General features: G+C 34.4%; 3 protein-coding genes across 3 annotated transcripts; all 3 read left to right on the top strand.

Moving 5' to 3' along the window:
• Positions 1–637: 637 nt before the first annotated feature.
• Positions 638–1,952, top strand: LOC116029804. Its single transcript, XM_031271846.1, has 6 exons — positions 638–784; positions 935–1,172; positions 1,327–1,423; positions 1,496–1,623; positions 1,711–1,768; positions 1,904–1,952. Exons 1-6 carry the CDS (start codon positions 638–640, stop codon positions 1,950–1,952), a joined length of 717 nt encoding a protein of 238 aa, XP_031127706.1.
• Positions 1,953–13,023: 11,071 nt separating this feature from the next.
• On the top strand, positions 13,024–14,434 carry LOC116029803 (ATP-dependent DNA helicase PIF3-like). Its single transcript, XM_031271845.1, has 2 exons — positions 13,024–13,510; positions 13,596–14,434. Exons 1-2 carry the CDS (start codon positions 13,024–13,026, stop codon positions 14,432–14,434), a joined length of 1,326 nt encoding a protein of 441 aa, XP_031127705.1.
• A 27-nt stretch (positions 14,435–14,461) lies between these two features.
• LOC116029801 lies at positions 14,462–15,382 on the top strand. Its single transcript, XM_031271844.1, has one exon. It carries the CDS (start codon positions 14,462–14,464, stop codon positions 15,380–15,382), a length of 921 nt encoding a protein of 306 aa, XP_031127704.1.
• The last annotated feature ends 106 nt before the right edge of the window (positions 15,383–15,488 follow it).

Here is a 15,488-nt window from a genome sequence, read left to right as displayed (position 1 = left end):
TAACGGAGAAGAGAATATTTAACGGAAAACTTAACGGATAATCATAAAAGTAAGGTTAAATTAGGTAATCTCTATTAATAATATTAATCTGAATTATCTTAACCATCTATTTGATTAAATAATTCATCTGAACCATCCATTTGATTAAATAATTTGACTGCCATTTTTTCTACTCAATTTAGGTCTAACTCTCTTTGACTATATATCTCTAATATAAAATAGCCATAAGAAGAGCAGTAAATGCACTTAGGCCACAATTCCCGCCCAATCAAAAACGGTGACGTTTTGCTGGTCAAAAAATGCCGCTCGAATTAGCATACTTAGGGCAGTTAATGCGCTGGCTGTCAAACTATGAAAGGTAACAACGTTAATTAATCGTTTGTTTTAAAAGTGTTTTAAAAAAGGTAACGACGCCATGATTAGAGTTCATGGGGAAATCGAATCGTTTACAACGATTCGGCAAACGAGGATTCTTCATTTATATAGCACCGGGAATAAAAAAACAATTATTCAGCGTGTAGAAGTCTGCCAGTTTCAAACTTAGAGTTGGGATTTGGGATCACAATATATATTAGAAGCGCTAAATCAATCTCAACATCCAAAACTGAGATCCATTCGCATTTAAGTTCAGTCCAATATGGGGATGTACTCTCTGGCTACCGGATTGTCTACCTTCAACAATAGGAGTGCAATAAAGGTTAGAGTTATTCGTAGCTACCTGGTACGGGAAAAGAAAGGTTCTGCTGACCTAAAGAGTCAAGAATTGGTCTTACACGACCCAGAGGTATGTGTTTTTGCCTTTTAATCTGTATTTTTTTTTTTGCGTCTTAATCTGCATAAAATAGAATTAGGCATATTAGTCATACGTATGTACTGCAGAAATAATATCACATACATTCTCTGTTGCAAATGCTAATAACCATATAATTGATAGGGAAATGTCATTCATACAACTATACCAGCAAAGATTGTTCCAAAGTTTAGCAACGGTTTTGTAGAAGGCAAAGTGTATGCTATCAAGAACTTTTACGTTGTTTCAAACTGGCATACCTACAAGACTAGCATGAACGAATATATGATGCAATTGAATCATGAAACTATTTACAAAGAGTTGAGGTCAGAGAATTTCCCTTGGTTAATGTACAGATTGAGACCTTTTGATAGTTTGAAAGGTAATTCAGAATTAAATGAGAAAGAGCTCATTGGTAAGATTTCTAGCCTATCAATACTCTTTTTAATTCATTCGCATTCCTCATGGCAGGCTGTTAGGTCTATATATTTTTTTTTTCAGTTAAGTTATTTCAAATTTTCTGAATTATTGAATAGATATCATTGGTCGGGTTGTTGAAGTCTATGGACCTCAAGAAAAAACGATTGGTGGAAATAATGCTAGGCTCATAGACTTTGTGCTTGAGGATGCCCAGTAAATATAAAACTATTGATGCTAATGCTATATTATTTACAAACAAACTTATTTGTGTGTTTAAACAAACAGTGGTCAAAAGTTAACCTGCACATTTTGGGACGACCACGTTTCCAAGATTCAGCATTTATATGAAGCTCCATCCAAAGATCCTGTGATAGTTCTTATACAATTCTGTAGGATAAAAAGAGGGCTCAGAGGTTAGTCAAATCTGCATTTACAATTATGCACATAAGCATTCTGAAGGAATTAATTCCTCGATTAATTTTTTTGGCATTTTCTTTTAGATGGTGAGGTCAAGATCTGCTCATCTTATGATGTAACTCAAGTCCTTTTGGCTGATGGGTACTGTATTCCTAATAGTATTGCACTTTGGAAAACATGTCTCAGATTCACTTCTTAACTCTTGGTGACATTGTAATTTTCATTTACTCTGACATTAGAGATATTATGCATAGTATTATGTTGTTCTGTGTGCAGGTATCTAGCAAGCAAGAGGACTGGAGGAAAAACACTATGGATATCTTAAAGATTGCATCCAAGGAATTAGGTTTTTATAGATTAGAGAGTTTTATCAAGGATATTATACATTAGAGAGTTTTTATTACTGTTTGTATCAGTATGCTAATCAAGCAAATTATGGGTGAACTCCCAAGGATGGTTGTACAACTGTAATAAAAAGCTCATTCTCTGTAGACATTGTTTTTTTCCATTGATATTTTCACAATGCTAATGAAGGAAATTATGCGTTCATTTTGGTCCAGTCATGCAATAAACAGTAAGCAAGCATGTGTTCTTTTTTCCACAACTGACCTATAAATTTAGTCATGCAGTCATAATTTTATACTAATTAGACTCAGTCAAAACAAAACTCATAATCCCTTAAAATACTTTGCTGGAATCCCATACAAATTGATATCATGGACTTATCTTTGAGCTCATATGAACTTCGCTGCTTATGTGCTAAACCAGCTTATGGAAGAAGTTTCTACATCAAAGGCAATAACAACTTAGACTCAAAATGCGGGATTAAGGAAATGGCCCATGATACTAAATTGCCTGTTACACTTAGGGAGCACAAAGGATTAAGTAATGAAGTACTTTGTTCTCTTTTAGAAATACTTTTAAAGAGAACCTTGAAGTTGATTAAAACAATATTTTACTGACTAACGGTTACACTAACAGTTCATTAAGTAGTCAATATTTTACAGATATACCTAGACCATGATACTGACTTGCAAGTTCCTTAATGAATTGAAAAATATTTACTAATGTTACTTGGTGCCTTCGTACATAAGTTTGCAAATTAAAACAACTATCATAGCAAGCTTTTTCAGCACCTGTTTAGCTTCACATATTGGATGTGCCCAAAAGTATCCAATGATATCCTCCTATCTTGGTGGAATTAGTTCCGTATCTTGCCCTCCATATATCTAATTGTAGTGTTGCAACTCACCCTGTTATCATATTGAAGAAGACAGGGAGAATACAAAGTAGATATGACTCCAAAGAACATTAAACTCTAAGTTCACTTTAACTCTCAATTGACAAAACTCTAAGTATAGTGTTGCCAAAACTCTAATTAGACGCTCAAAGAGGGGTAGTGGCAGAACCAACCAAACAAAGCACCCCAAAAAATTAGTACCAAACATCTATTTGCCAAATGTACAAAGATTTTGGTAAAATCAGACACTTATCTTAGCTAATTAACTCCAGTGTAGACTTTTTCTCATTTTTGCATCTTTCACAACCATTCTTGACATGCTGTAAAAAGTGGTTTCTTCTTAAGTGAAGTATAATAGCTTAGCAGTTATTTTATAGTTCAAATAGTGTATAAGCACAACTACACCTAGGGACACCTCACTTAGCTTGTGATAGATGACCAATGGAAACTGCCAGCACTAATACAGAGTGGTCAAGTAGCAAACTCAGCAGTTTATACTCAAGAATTGCTTAGTGTTGTCATTGGATAACACTTGAGTTAGTACTCAACCATTAAAACAAAAAACATAGCATGCAAAAGCTAATCATTACGCATCAGAATATAATTTCATCATCTGCCAAACCTACATTATACATATTAGTCACAACAAGAAAAATGATATAATAATCATACACCAAAATTAAAAAAAAAATCCAAAAAAGAAAAAAATAAAGCCAAACTGATAGTACTGACTCAAAATAAACAGATGATATACATTGGCAGATTTACCATATATAGGAAGTTTTGGCAAATGATTTTTACTATTGATCTAGCAACATTAATTACTTTAAAGACTCTTAGTATTCCAACAGTCTAATAGATACCAGTGCTTACATAAAGGCTACCAAAACATTCATTATTATTTTCACAGGATTATCAACCAGCAATATAAAAACCCTCAACCTTGAAAGCAAATTTTACACACACAGCTACAATTGATGAATGCAAATAATGAAGCAACTTACCAAGTCAGCTCTCATTGGCAGTAAAAGGAAACACCCTCAGCCTATAATACCAGGTACGCACTGAGTATTCTTCAGTATTAACATTTTCTGCTCAGTGCTTTGCGTGAGCACATTAGTTATAACACAGTAGCTTTATATTCATCTTTACTGTGTCCAAAAACATTCGAATATAGTAGATTCACGAAGATTCGTATCCAATCTGCTAGGTATGACTAATAAATAGAGAATGTATTTAAAAATTAAACCCCCTCTGCACATAAACAAAATCCTTGCTGTCGATTCAGTTAATCTACAAAACCAACACATGCAGCACAGTCTTGAAACCAAAAACCCTAGACCCAACCTTTTGCGATGTTGGTTAACACTTCTTAAAATTAATTAAGATAACAACCCTATTGATTTCGAATTTTTACCTAAATCGACGCTCAAATAGAATACCTTAATCCAGATTAAAGCGGCTATAGTATTTAACAAACACTTACCAAATCATTCAGTTAAACCCAAGTAGATAAAAAAACGATGGGTTGTAATTCTCTGAGCATTAGGAAATAGCATAGGATGGAGATCGAGAGTGAGATAGCGAGAGTGAGATACCGTGTATATATCTGCCGTTAGAATGAATGAGAATAAAGTTGCAGATTAGAGCACAGAACTGAGGTAATCTGGATGAAGGCTACACCAGGCTTTCCTTTTCGCTATCTCACTTTCATTTGCTTAGTACACGTATCTCTCTTGCAAAGAGAATACGTGTACTTAGCAGGTGAATTCCCTGTTTTTTTTTTTTTTTTTGGTTTTAGTTTGTGGCTATTTATATCTATATTTATATTTATGCAGAAAAAATATATTTGCGATGTTGAATTGTCTGTTGCGGCAATTGATATTTGTATTCCGTTAGATAGCGCTTCTAGAAATTTTAGACTTTAATTCAAGTAAAACTTCATTATAAGGCCGGCAATTCACTATTACTACTTTCTTTTTTAATTGTAATCTTTTTTTTTGTGCTTTACAGATAAAGAAAACGCGTCATGCATAGAGTTCAGTAATAAACATACTCCCAAACATGGAAATGGGTCGCAATTGATTGATCCCTACGTTTTTGGTGTATTTGAGAATTCAATAAATTCACCATTGAGCATTATAACTCATAGTAAGTATTCTTAAACGTCGATGCATAAACATATTATACCCGTCTTATTTTTAAATGTTTCATATTTTTAAATGTTTCATAGTATTAGTTGCAACAAGAACCAGTCTCAAAGTTTCATATCAAATGAAGGTATACAACGAATTTAATATTTTCCAATTGCATTAAATTAAAATAATTCATTTACCTAATTTCTATTAAATAGTATAATGCTTTTTGTTTGAATAATGTCAATTTGAGATGTGGTAACTTAACACAAATTATACTGATTTGAGTATATCTTATGCTTGGAATTTGTTTTTCCTCAACGGCTACAACTTCAGTACAACGTACAAAAGTTAGAGGACCGTTAAATGATGTGACTAACGGTAAGTCACATAAACCATATTTTTTTTCAATTAACATTTGCTGTATTTTATATTAGAAATGTAATGGTTTTTGAAATTTTCTAATTAGTTCGGCCCTCTAAAGCACAATGTACAAAAAAATTGAACAAGAAATCTGTAATGTGCTACAATGATTTACAAAAGGCAATACCTTTTGGAGCAACGTCATCTACGCCGAATAACCAATCATTAACTAATTTGAGTACAAGTTAGTGCTTTTAAATTAAAGATTATATGATTATTTTAATATTAAGTTCAAATGCTTTAATTTGGTCTTCATACAAATTACCCGTGCTTTTTTTTTTTTGTGTATTAATGTTTAGTGCATTTTGCAAGCAATATTTGCAATTGTATAATGCAATTTAAATTAAAGATTATNAGAGCACAGAACTGAGGTAATCTGGATGAAGGCTACACCAGGCTTTCCTTTTCGCTATCTCACTTTCATTTGCTTAGTACACGTATCTCTCTTGCAAAGAGAATACGTGTACTTAGCAGGTGAATTCCCTGTTTTTTTTTTTTTTTTTGGTTTTAGTTTGTGGCTATTTATATCTATATTTATATTTATGCAGAAAAAATATATTTGCGATGTTGAATTGTCTGTTGCGGCAATTGATATTTGTATTCCGTTAGATAGCGCTTCTAGAAATTTTAGACTTTAATTCAAGTAAAACTTCATTATAAGGCCGGCAATTCACTATTACTACTTTCTTTTTTAATTGTAATCTTTTTTTTTGTGCTTTACAGATAAAGAAAACGCGTCATGCATAGAGTTCAGTAATAAACATACTCCCAAACATGGAAATGGGTCGCAATTGATTGATCCCTACGTTTTTGGTGTATTTGAGAATTCAATAAATTCACCATTGAGCATTATAACTCATAGTAAGTATTCTTAAACGTCGATGCATAAACATATTATACCCGTCTTATTTTTAAATGTTTCATATTTTTAAATGTTTCATAGTATTAGTTGCAACAAGAACCAGTCTCAAAGTTTCATATCAAATGAAGGTATACAACGAATTTAATATTTTCCAATTGCATTAAATTAAAATAATTCATTTACCTAATTTCTATTAAATAGTATAATGCTTTTTGTTTGAATAATGTCAATTTGAGATGTGGTAACTTAACACAAATTATACTGATTTGAGTATATCTTATGCTTGGAATTTGTTTTTCCTCAACGGCTACAACTTCAGTACAACGTACAAAAGTTAGAGGACCGTTAAATGATGTGACTAACGGTAAGTCACATAAACCATATTTTTTTTCAATTAACATTTGCTGTATTTTATATTAGAAATGTAATGGTTTTTGAAATTTTCTAATTAGTTCGGCCCTCTAAAGCACAATGTACAAAAAAATTGAACAAGAAATCTGTAATGTGCTACAATGATTTACAAAAGGCAATACCTTTTGGAGCAACGTCATCTACGCCGAATAACCAATCATTAACTAATTTGAGTACAAGTTAGTGCTTTTAAATTAAAGATTATATGATTATTTTAATATTAAGTTCAAATGCTTTAATTTGGTCTTCATACCAATTACCCGTGCTTTTTTTTTTTTTGTGTATTAATGTTTAGTGCATTTTGCAAGCAAAATTTGCAATTGTATAATGCAATTCACGTAAAAAATTCTGATTAACATTTACTTTGGAAATGATTGGTTAAATTCACTATAATTTTTTTTAAAATCAAATATATGATCTAAAGATATGTTCTAATTTTGTTTACATTGATTTTATTATTGTAATAAGTTATGGGCACGACAAACCATCAAGTTACTCAAAGCACGAGGTCCAATATAGCCGTTGATTTTAGTCGGAATTTGGAAGCTGAATTCGCGACTGTACAGGGATCATGGGAGACAAGTGTTTCCAACTTAAATAACGGTATTTCTATTCTTCAATAATCCATGTTGTCTCTTATGAAAGGAATTTAAAAGTTGTTAGGTCTTTTAAACAATATGCATTAAACCCATATATTACGTTTGCCATTTGGACAACCAACACTTACGAAGGCACCCTAGAATGTTTTTTTTTTAAATCAATCTATAATATGATCTAAAGCTAAGTTCTAATTTTGTTTACATTTATTTTATGGTTTTAATAAGTTATGGGCACGACAAACCATCAAGTTAGTCAATGCACGAGGTCCAGTATATCCGTTGATTTTAGTCGCAATTTGGAAGCTGAATTCGCGAATCTACAGGGATCAGCCGAGACAAATACATCCTTCTTCAATAACGGTAAGCCTATTTTTAAATAATCCATGTTGTCTCTTATGAAAATTTAATGGTAAGCTGTTCGATCTTTTAAACAAAACGCATTAAACCCATGTATTACGTTTGCCATTTGTACAACAAACACTAACTGTTAGTTTTGTGAATTCAATTTTTTGGACGATTATTTTAACTGTTAGTTTTGTGAATTCAATTTTTTGGACGATTATTTTAATAGTAAGTTAAAATGCGTTAGATCAGTGTTCATATACTTTTTCAAGATTTAGTATTGTATTTTTTGGGGTATTAATGTTTATATCAAGATTTAGTATTGTATTTTTTGGGGTATTAATGTTTATATTACGTAATACCCGTATTAACTGTTCTCTAAACTTTGAAAGCAATATTTGCAATTATACCCAAAAAATTCATGTAATTATTCTTATTAACAATTCCTTGAACCAATAAGTACAATTAAATACAATGTTGTTTTTTTAAACTAAAATATTTAAATTTAGCTAAGTTCTGATTTTGTTTACTTTTATTTTATTGTTGTAATAAGTTTTGGGCACAACAATCCACCAACGTAGTCAATGCACAAGGTCCAATATTGCGGTTGATTTTAGTCGCAATTTGGAAGCTGAACACGCAACTGTACAGGGATCAGGGGAGAGAAATACATCCTTCTACAATAACGGTATGGAAAGTCCCAACTAACCCATGTTTTCTCTTATGAAAATATGTTTTACACTTCTGAAACAATACGCATTACACACATATTGTACGTATGTCATTTTGAAAACAAAACATGACAGTTAGTTTTGTAAATTCTAATTTTGGGGTGTAGGTATTTTTTTGAACAATACTGTCTTGGAGACGAATTACACCATTCAAAGTTCTAAAAAAAACGACATGTGAAGCTCCTGTTGTTCGCCATTTACAAGAATTGGTTGCTAATGTTGATACGGTCAACATTGATAATGTTCCGCAAGACGCCGGTAAGAAAATTAGTACTAATCTTTAATTCAAATGTATATTCAATTCATAAAATTATATGTCTTTTAAATTGATGTAATTCATAATCATATATGGTTTCCTTCTTATTAGTGATTTACCACGATATTGGGGATCCGAGCAACATTTGTCAAAATTGCAATGCAATCTTTTGGTTTGAAGAGAAAATGAATAAAGGTGCACGTTACGGGACACCAAAGTATTCTGGTTGTTGTGGCCATGGGAAAATTGTGCTCCCTAAGATGATGCGACCACCTAAGAGGTTGTTTGACTTATTTTTTAGTCATGGAGAAAAACAAAAAGAATTTTTAAGATACATTAGGAGGTACAATAACATGTTTGCGTTTACCTCATTAGGAGCAAAGGTGGACAAATCCATAAACATTGGTAATGCCCCTCCTATTTTTAGGATTCATGGACAGAATTTTCACCTAATTGGAGGTTTAATTCCTCAAGAAGGTAATAGACCCAAATTTGCTCAATTATACATCCACGACACGGATAATGAGGTAGACAATCGGATCAGTTCATTCAGGTAATACTTTGTATTTCTATCAATTTACTTTGTACTTAATCAGTGTATTTAATTAAAAATCATAACAAATTAACCTAACACTAACTCCTGTTTAATATTTTGTATTAGCATGGGTGAAAAGAATCCAGCAGTGCATTTGGAAATTGTGAAAGATATAAAGCATGACTTGGATGAACACAATGTGTTGGTGAAATCATTTCGCTGTGCCAAGGGACATATTGACTCAAATCCAGGGGTAGATTTCAAGATGAGGTTAATTGGTAAGCGAAATTGTGATGCAAGGACATACAACCTACCAACGGTGTCAGAGGTTGTTGCTCTTATCGTCGGTGACATTGATCCAAATATGGGTTCCAGGGATATTTTGGTTGAGACTAACTCAGGTGGTCTAAAGAGGATAAACGAGCTTAACCCTGCTTACCTTCCTTTGCAATATCCCATTCTTTTCCCATATGGGGAAGACGGCTACAGAGAGGATATCCAATTCAATGAAGTTCGAATCAAGCAAAGTGGTGGTCGATGTCGTGTGTCGCAGCGTGAGTTCTTCGCTTACAGGATACATGAGAGGTTTAACGATTTGTCCACAATCTTATATGCACGGAGACTTTTCCAACAATTCCTGGTAGATGCTTACACTATGGTTGAGCCCACCAGGCTTCTGTATATTAGAAATAATCAAAAGTCCTTGAGATGTGAAGCATACAAAGGCCTGTCAGATGCGTTGACCAGAGGAGAANATATACTTTTTCAAGATTTAGTATTGTATTTTTTGGGGTATTAATGTTTATATTACGTAATACCCGTATTAACTGTTCTCTAAACTTTGAAAGCAATATTTGCAATTATACCCAAAAAATTCATGTAATTATTCTTATTAACAATTCCTTGAACCAATAAGTACAATTAAATACAATGTTGTTTTTTTAAACTAAAATATTTAAATTTAGCTAAGTTCTGATTTTGTTTACTTTTATTTTATTGTTGTAATAAGTTTTGGGCACAACAATCCACCAACGTAGTCAATGCACAAGGTCCAATATTGCGGTTGATTTTAGTCGCAATTTGGAAGCTGAACACGCAACTGTACAGGGATCAGGGGAGAGAAATACATCCTTCTACAATAACGGTATGGAAAGTCCCAACTAACCCATGTTTTCTCTTATGAAAATATGTTTTACACTTCTGAAACAATACGCATTACACACATATTGTACGTATGTCATTTTGAAAACAAAACATGACAGTTAGTTTTGTAAATTCTAATTTTGGGGTGTAGGTATTTTTTTGAACAATACTGTCTTGGAGACGAATTACACCATTCAAAGTTCTAAAAAAAACGACATGTGAAGCTCCTGTTGTTCGCCATTTACAAGAATTGGTTGCTAATGTTGATACGGTCAACATTGATAATGTTCCGCAAGACGCCGGTAAGAAAATTAGTACTAATCTTTAATTCAAATGTATATTCAATTCATAAAATTATATGTCTTTTAAATTGATGTAATTCATAATCATATATGGTTTCCTTCTTATTAGTGATTTACCACGATATTGGGGATCCGAGCAACATTTGTCAAAATTGCAATGCAATCTTTTGGTTTGAAGAGAAAATGAATAAAGGTGCACGTTACGGGACACCAAAGTATTCTGGTTGTTGTGGCCATGGGAAAATTGTGCTCCCTAAGATGATGCGACCACCTAAGAGGTTGTTTGACTTATTTTTTAGTCATGGAGAAAAACAAAAAGAATTTTTAAGATACATTAGGAGGTACAATAACATGTTTGCGTTTACCTCATTAGGAGCAAAGGTGGACAAATCCATAAACATTGGTAATGCCCCTCCTATTTTTAGGATTCATGGACAGAATTTTCACCTAATTGGAGGTTTAATTCCTCAAGAAGGTAATAGACCCAAATTTGCTCAATTATACATCCACGACACGGATAATGAGGTAGACAATCGGATCAGTTCATTCAGGTAATACTTTGTATTTCTATCAATTTACTTTGTACTTAATCAGTGTATTTAATTAAAAATCATAACAAATTAACCTAACACTAACTCCTGTTTAATATTTTGTATTAGCATGGGTGAAAAGAATCCAGCAGTGCATTTGGAAATTGTGAAAGATATAAAGCATGACTTGGATGAACACAATGTGTTGGTGAAATCATTTCGCTGTGCCAAGGGACATATTGACTCAAATCCAGGGGTAGATTTCAAGATGAGGTTAATTGGTAAGCGAAATTGTGATGCAAGGACATACAACCTACCAACGGTGTCAGAGGTTGTTGCTCTTATCGTCGGTGACATTGATCCAAATATGGGTTCCAGGGATATTTTGGTTGAGACTAACTCAGGTGGTCTAAAGAGGATAAACGAGCTTAACCCTGCTTACCTTCCTTTGCAATATCCCATTCTTTTCCCATATGGGGAAGACGGCTACAGAGAGGATATCCAATTCAATGAAGTTCGAATCAAGCAAAGTGGTGGTCGATGTCGTGTGTCGCAGCGTGAGTTCTTCGCTTACAGGATACATGAGAGGTTTAACGATTTGTCCACAATCTTATATGCACGGAGACTTTTCCAACAATTCCTGGTAGATGCTTACACTATGGTTGAGCCCACCAGGCTTCTGTATATTAGAAATAATCAAAAGTCCTTGAGATGTGAAGCATACAAAGGCCTGTCAGATGCGTTGACCAGAGGAGAAGTTGATACTAGCAAACAAGGTAAACGAATAATATTGCATCCAGTTTCACTTGTGGTGCTAGATATATGATCCAAAACTATCAGGATGCTATGGCCATTTGTCGACATAAGGGTTATCCAAATTTATTCATCACATTTACATGCAACCCGAAGTGGCCGGAGATTCAAAGATACATGAAAAAATGCAACCTCAACGCTGAAGATAGGCCAGACATTGTATGTAGGGTGTTTAAGATGAAGTTGGACTGCTTAGTCAAAGAGATACGGTTGGGTAAACTGTTCGGTACAGTTACTGCAGGTATGTGTGTTTTAAATTTGGGTTTTTGTAAATCAAGGTGAGTAACTTATCATATTTGAAAATTTTGCAACCTAACATTTATTACAATTTTCCCGTTGCAGTTGTATATACCATTGAATTCCAGAAGAGGGGTTTACCACATGCTCACATTATAGTCTTTCTGGAAAGATTGTCAACACCATTTACGACAGAATCAATGGACAAATTCATTTCAGCTGAAATTCCTGACAAACATGTTGACATGGAATACTACAAAGCTGTTGAAGAATTTATGATTCATGGACCATGTGGATTACATAGACCAAAATCTCCATGCATGGTAAACAATAAGTGTTCAAAGCACTTCCCAAAGAAATTTGTTAATGTATCAACTTGGGATGATGATGGGTATCCATTGTACAAACGAAGGGAAAGTTCTAGAATTGTGGAGAAGAATGGTGTGCAGTTGGATAGCAGATATGTGGTACCACATAATAGATACTTGCTTCTCAAGTATAAGGCACACATCAATGTGGAGTGGTGCAATCAATCTAGGGCGATCAAATATCTTTTTAAGTACGTGAACAAAGGCAACGACAGGGTCACTGCACAATTCTATAAAAGCACAAATGATGACCAACAGAATGACACGGTTGATGAAATAGCAATGTATTACGATTGCAGGTATGTCTCTGCTTGTGAAGCAACTTGGCGTCTTTTAAGCTACGATGTCCAATTTAGGTACCCCCCCAGTTGAAAGATTAAGCTTCCATCTACCTGAATGCCAATCTGTTGTTTTTGAGGATGATGATCGTATAGATAATGTCTTGAATCGACCAACGGTCAATCAAAGTATGTTCACTGCTTGGTTTGAGGCTAACAAGAATTTTGATTCAGCGAAGCAGTTGCCATACATTGACATGCCAACAAAGTTTGTTTGGAAGAAGGATATCAGAGAGTGGCATCCCAGGCAGAGGGGGTTCTCAATTGGAAGAATTTTTTATGTACCTCCAGGAAGTGGTGAAATATACTACTTGAGATGTCTTCTAAATGTAGTTCGAGGGCCGACTAATTTTGAGGACATCAAGTCATATAAGGGTGTCATATACCCCACTTTTCGAGATGCATGTTACGCTAGAGGTTTGTTAGATGATGATAAAGAATACATTGACGCCATTGTCGAAGCAAGCCAGTGGTCTACTACTCAGTCAATGAGGAAATTGTTTGTCATATTACTTACTTCGAACTTGGTGAATCGCCCGGAAAATGTGTGGAATGTAGTGTGGCAACATCTAGCAGAAGATGTACAATTTAACAAGCGCAAAGTGTTGCAACAAGAAGGTAAATTATAATTCGTTTTATATAATATTCCAGACTTATAATATCTAATCATAATATGTTTAACATTGTCCTTTACAATTTATAGATTTGTGTTTGTCCGATGACGAGAAGAAGAATTTGTCCTTGATTGAAATAGAGCGTTTGTTACAGTCCTACAACAAGTCATTGAAAAATTACCCGAATATGCCACTTCCAAACTTCGATGATGCTGTCCGTTGTGATAACCGTCTGTTGTGGGATGAACTTGATTACGATCATGACGCATTATTAAAGGAGAGTCAAACAATGGAGAGGCAATTGACGGATGAGCAAAAAGTTGTGTACAAAACTGTAGTAAATGATGTAGACCACCAAAAGGGGGGGTTGTACTTTGTCTACGGGTATGGTGGAACTGGGAAAACATTTGTTTGGAGAGCGTTGTCTGCAAAAATTCGCTCGAGAGGGGATATTGTCATAAACGTAGCATCGAGTGGAATCGCATCTTTACTGCTCCCTGGCGGCCGAACAGCACACTCGAGGTTTGCCATACCTATTACAGTCACGGAGGATTCAACCTGCAACATCACCCAATGTAGTAACTTGGCCGAACTCATTATACAGTGCAAACTAATAATATGGGATGAAGCACCGATGATGTACAAGCATTGCTTCAAGGCACTGGATAGGACATTGCGGGATCTACTTCGGTTCACTGATCAGAATGCTGGAAACCGAACTTTTGGAGGCAAGACCGTAGTACTCGGTGGTGATTTCAGACAAATACTGCCAGTGATCCCTAAAGGTTCAAGGCAAGACATTGTTTCAGCTTCAATCAACTCTTCGTACCTTTGGGATTCATGTCAAGTGCTAAGGTTAACAAAGAATCTAAGACTTTCAAACAAAGAATCAACAGTTGATCTCAAAACAGTTCAAGAATTTGCATAGTGGCTAGCTGCTATAGGAGATGGCACAATGGGAGGACCTAATGATGGTTATTCGAACGTTCGCATCCCTAATGAAATGTTGTTACCAGCTAATGGTAATGACATAGCCACAATTGTTGATAGTATATTTCCATTGTTCAAGGAAGGCGGTTGTCAGCAACAATACATATCAAATAGGGCAATTTTGGCACCTACACTAGACGTTGTCAATGCAATCAATGAGTACATGACTGATACACTAGACGTTGTCAATGCAATCAATGAGTACATGACTGATTTGCATGTTGCGGAAAGCAAGATCAATGAGTACATGACTGATTTGCATGTTGCGGAAAGCAAGACATATCTAAGTTGCGATACTGTGTGCAAAGCTGATTCTGGCAATTATCTAAGTTGCGATACTGTGTGCAAAGCTGATTCTGGCAATGGTATCCTCGCTGATATGCACACTCCTGAGTTCCTAAATGGCTTGAAAGCATCTGACATACTTAACCATGCTTTAATTTTAAAGGTGAGATCTCTGGTTATGTTGTTAAGAAACATAGATCACTCGATGGGTCTATGTAATGGTACAAGACTTATCATCACCAGATTATCTGATCATGTTGTGGAGGCAAAGATTGTTTCAGGGAATAATGCAGGCCAAATTGTCTTGATACCAAGAATGTCAATGACCCCAACTGATACAAGATTACCTTTTAAATTTCAAAGAAGACAATTTCCTTTGATGCTATCATACGCAATGACTATCAACAAAAGTCAAGGGCAAACATTGACACATGTTGGCTTACTATTAAGGAAACCGGTCTTTGTTCATGGTCAACTATACGTGGCTGCTTCAAGGATTAGCAACCCTAAAGGTCTACGATTGTTGATAGCAAATGAAGGTACTAAGAGTATTAACTATACTACAAATGTTGTGTACCATGAAGTTTTTAATAATTTGTAATTTCAAATATTCTATTGTTTTAAATAAAGTAGTTAACTTTGCTTAAATATTCGCTTTAATCTCAGCCGTGCAGCGCACGGGTATAATACTAGTATATATATATACT

This window comes from Ipomoea triloba, chromosome 9 (assembly GCF_003576645.1).
Source record: "Ipomoea triloba cultivar NCNSP0323 chromosome 9, ASM357664v1".
Lineage (NCBI taxonomy): Eukaryota > Viridiplantae > Streptophyta > Magnoliopsida > Solanales > Convolvulaceae > Ipomoea > Ipomoea triloba.
The sequence above is the reverse complement of the archived record's forward strand: the minus strand, read 5'-3'. Positions and strand labels throughout refer to the sequence as shown.

Bases quoted from the DNA above. Each gene is read 5' to 3' on its own strand.
- LOC116029801 (XM_031271844.1), top strand. From the start codon at position 14,462: ATGGGAGGACCTAATGATGGTTATTCGAACGTTCGCATCCCTAATGAA.
- LOC116029804 (XM_031271846.1), top strand. From the start codon at position 638: ATGGGGATGTACTCTCTGGCTACCGGATTGTCTACCTTCAACAATAGG. The intron at 785-934 runs GTATGTGTTTTT...TATAATTGATAG, and splicing joins TGGTCTTACACGACCCAGAG to GGAAATGTCATTCATACAAC. The intron at 1,424-1,495 runs GTAAATATAAAA...TTAAACAAACAG, and splicing joins TTTGTGCTTGAGGATGCCCA to TGGTCAAAAGTTAACCTGCA.
- LOC116029803 (XM_031271845.1), top strand. From the start codon at position 13,024: ATGTTCACTGCTTGGTTTGAGGCTAACAAGAATTTTGATTCAGCGAAG. The intron at 13,511-13,595 runs GTAAATTATAAT...TACAATTTATAG, and splicing joins CAAAGTGTTGCAACAAGAAG to ATTTGTGTTTGTCCGATGAC.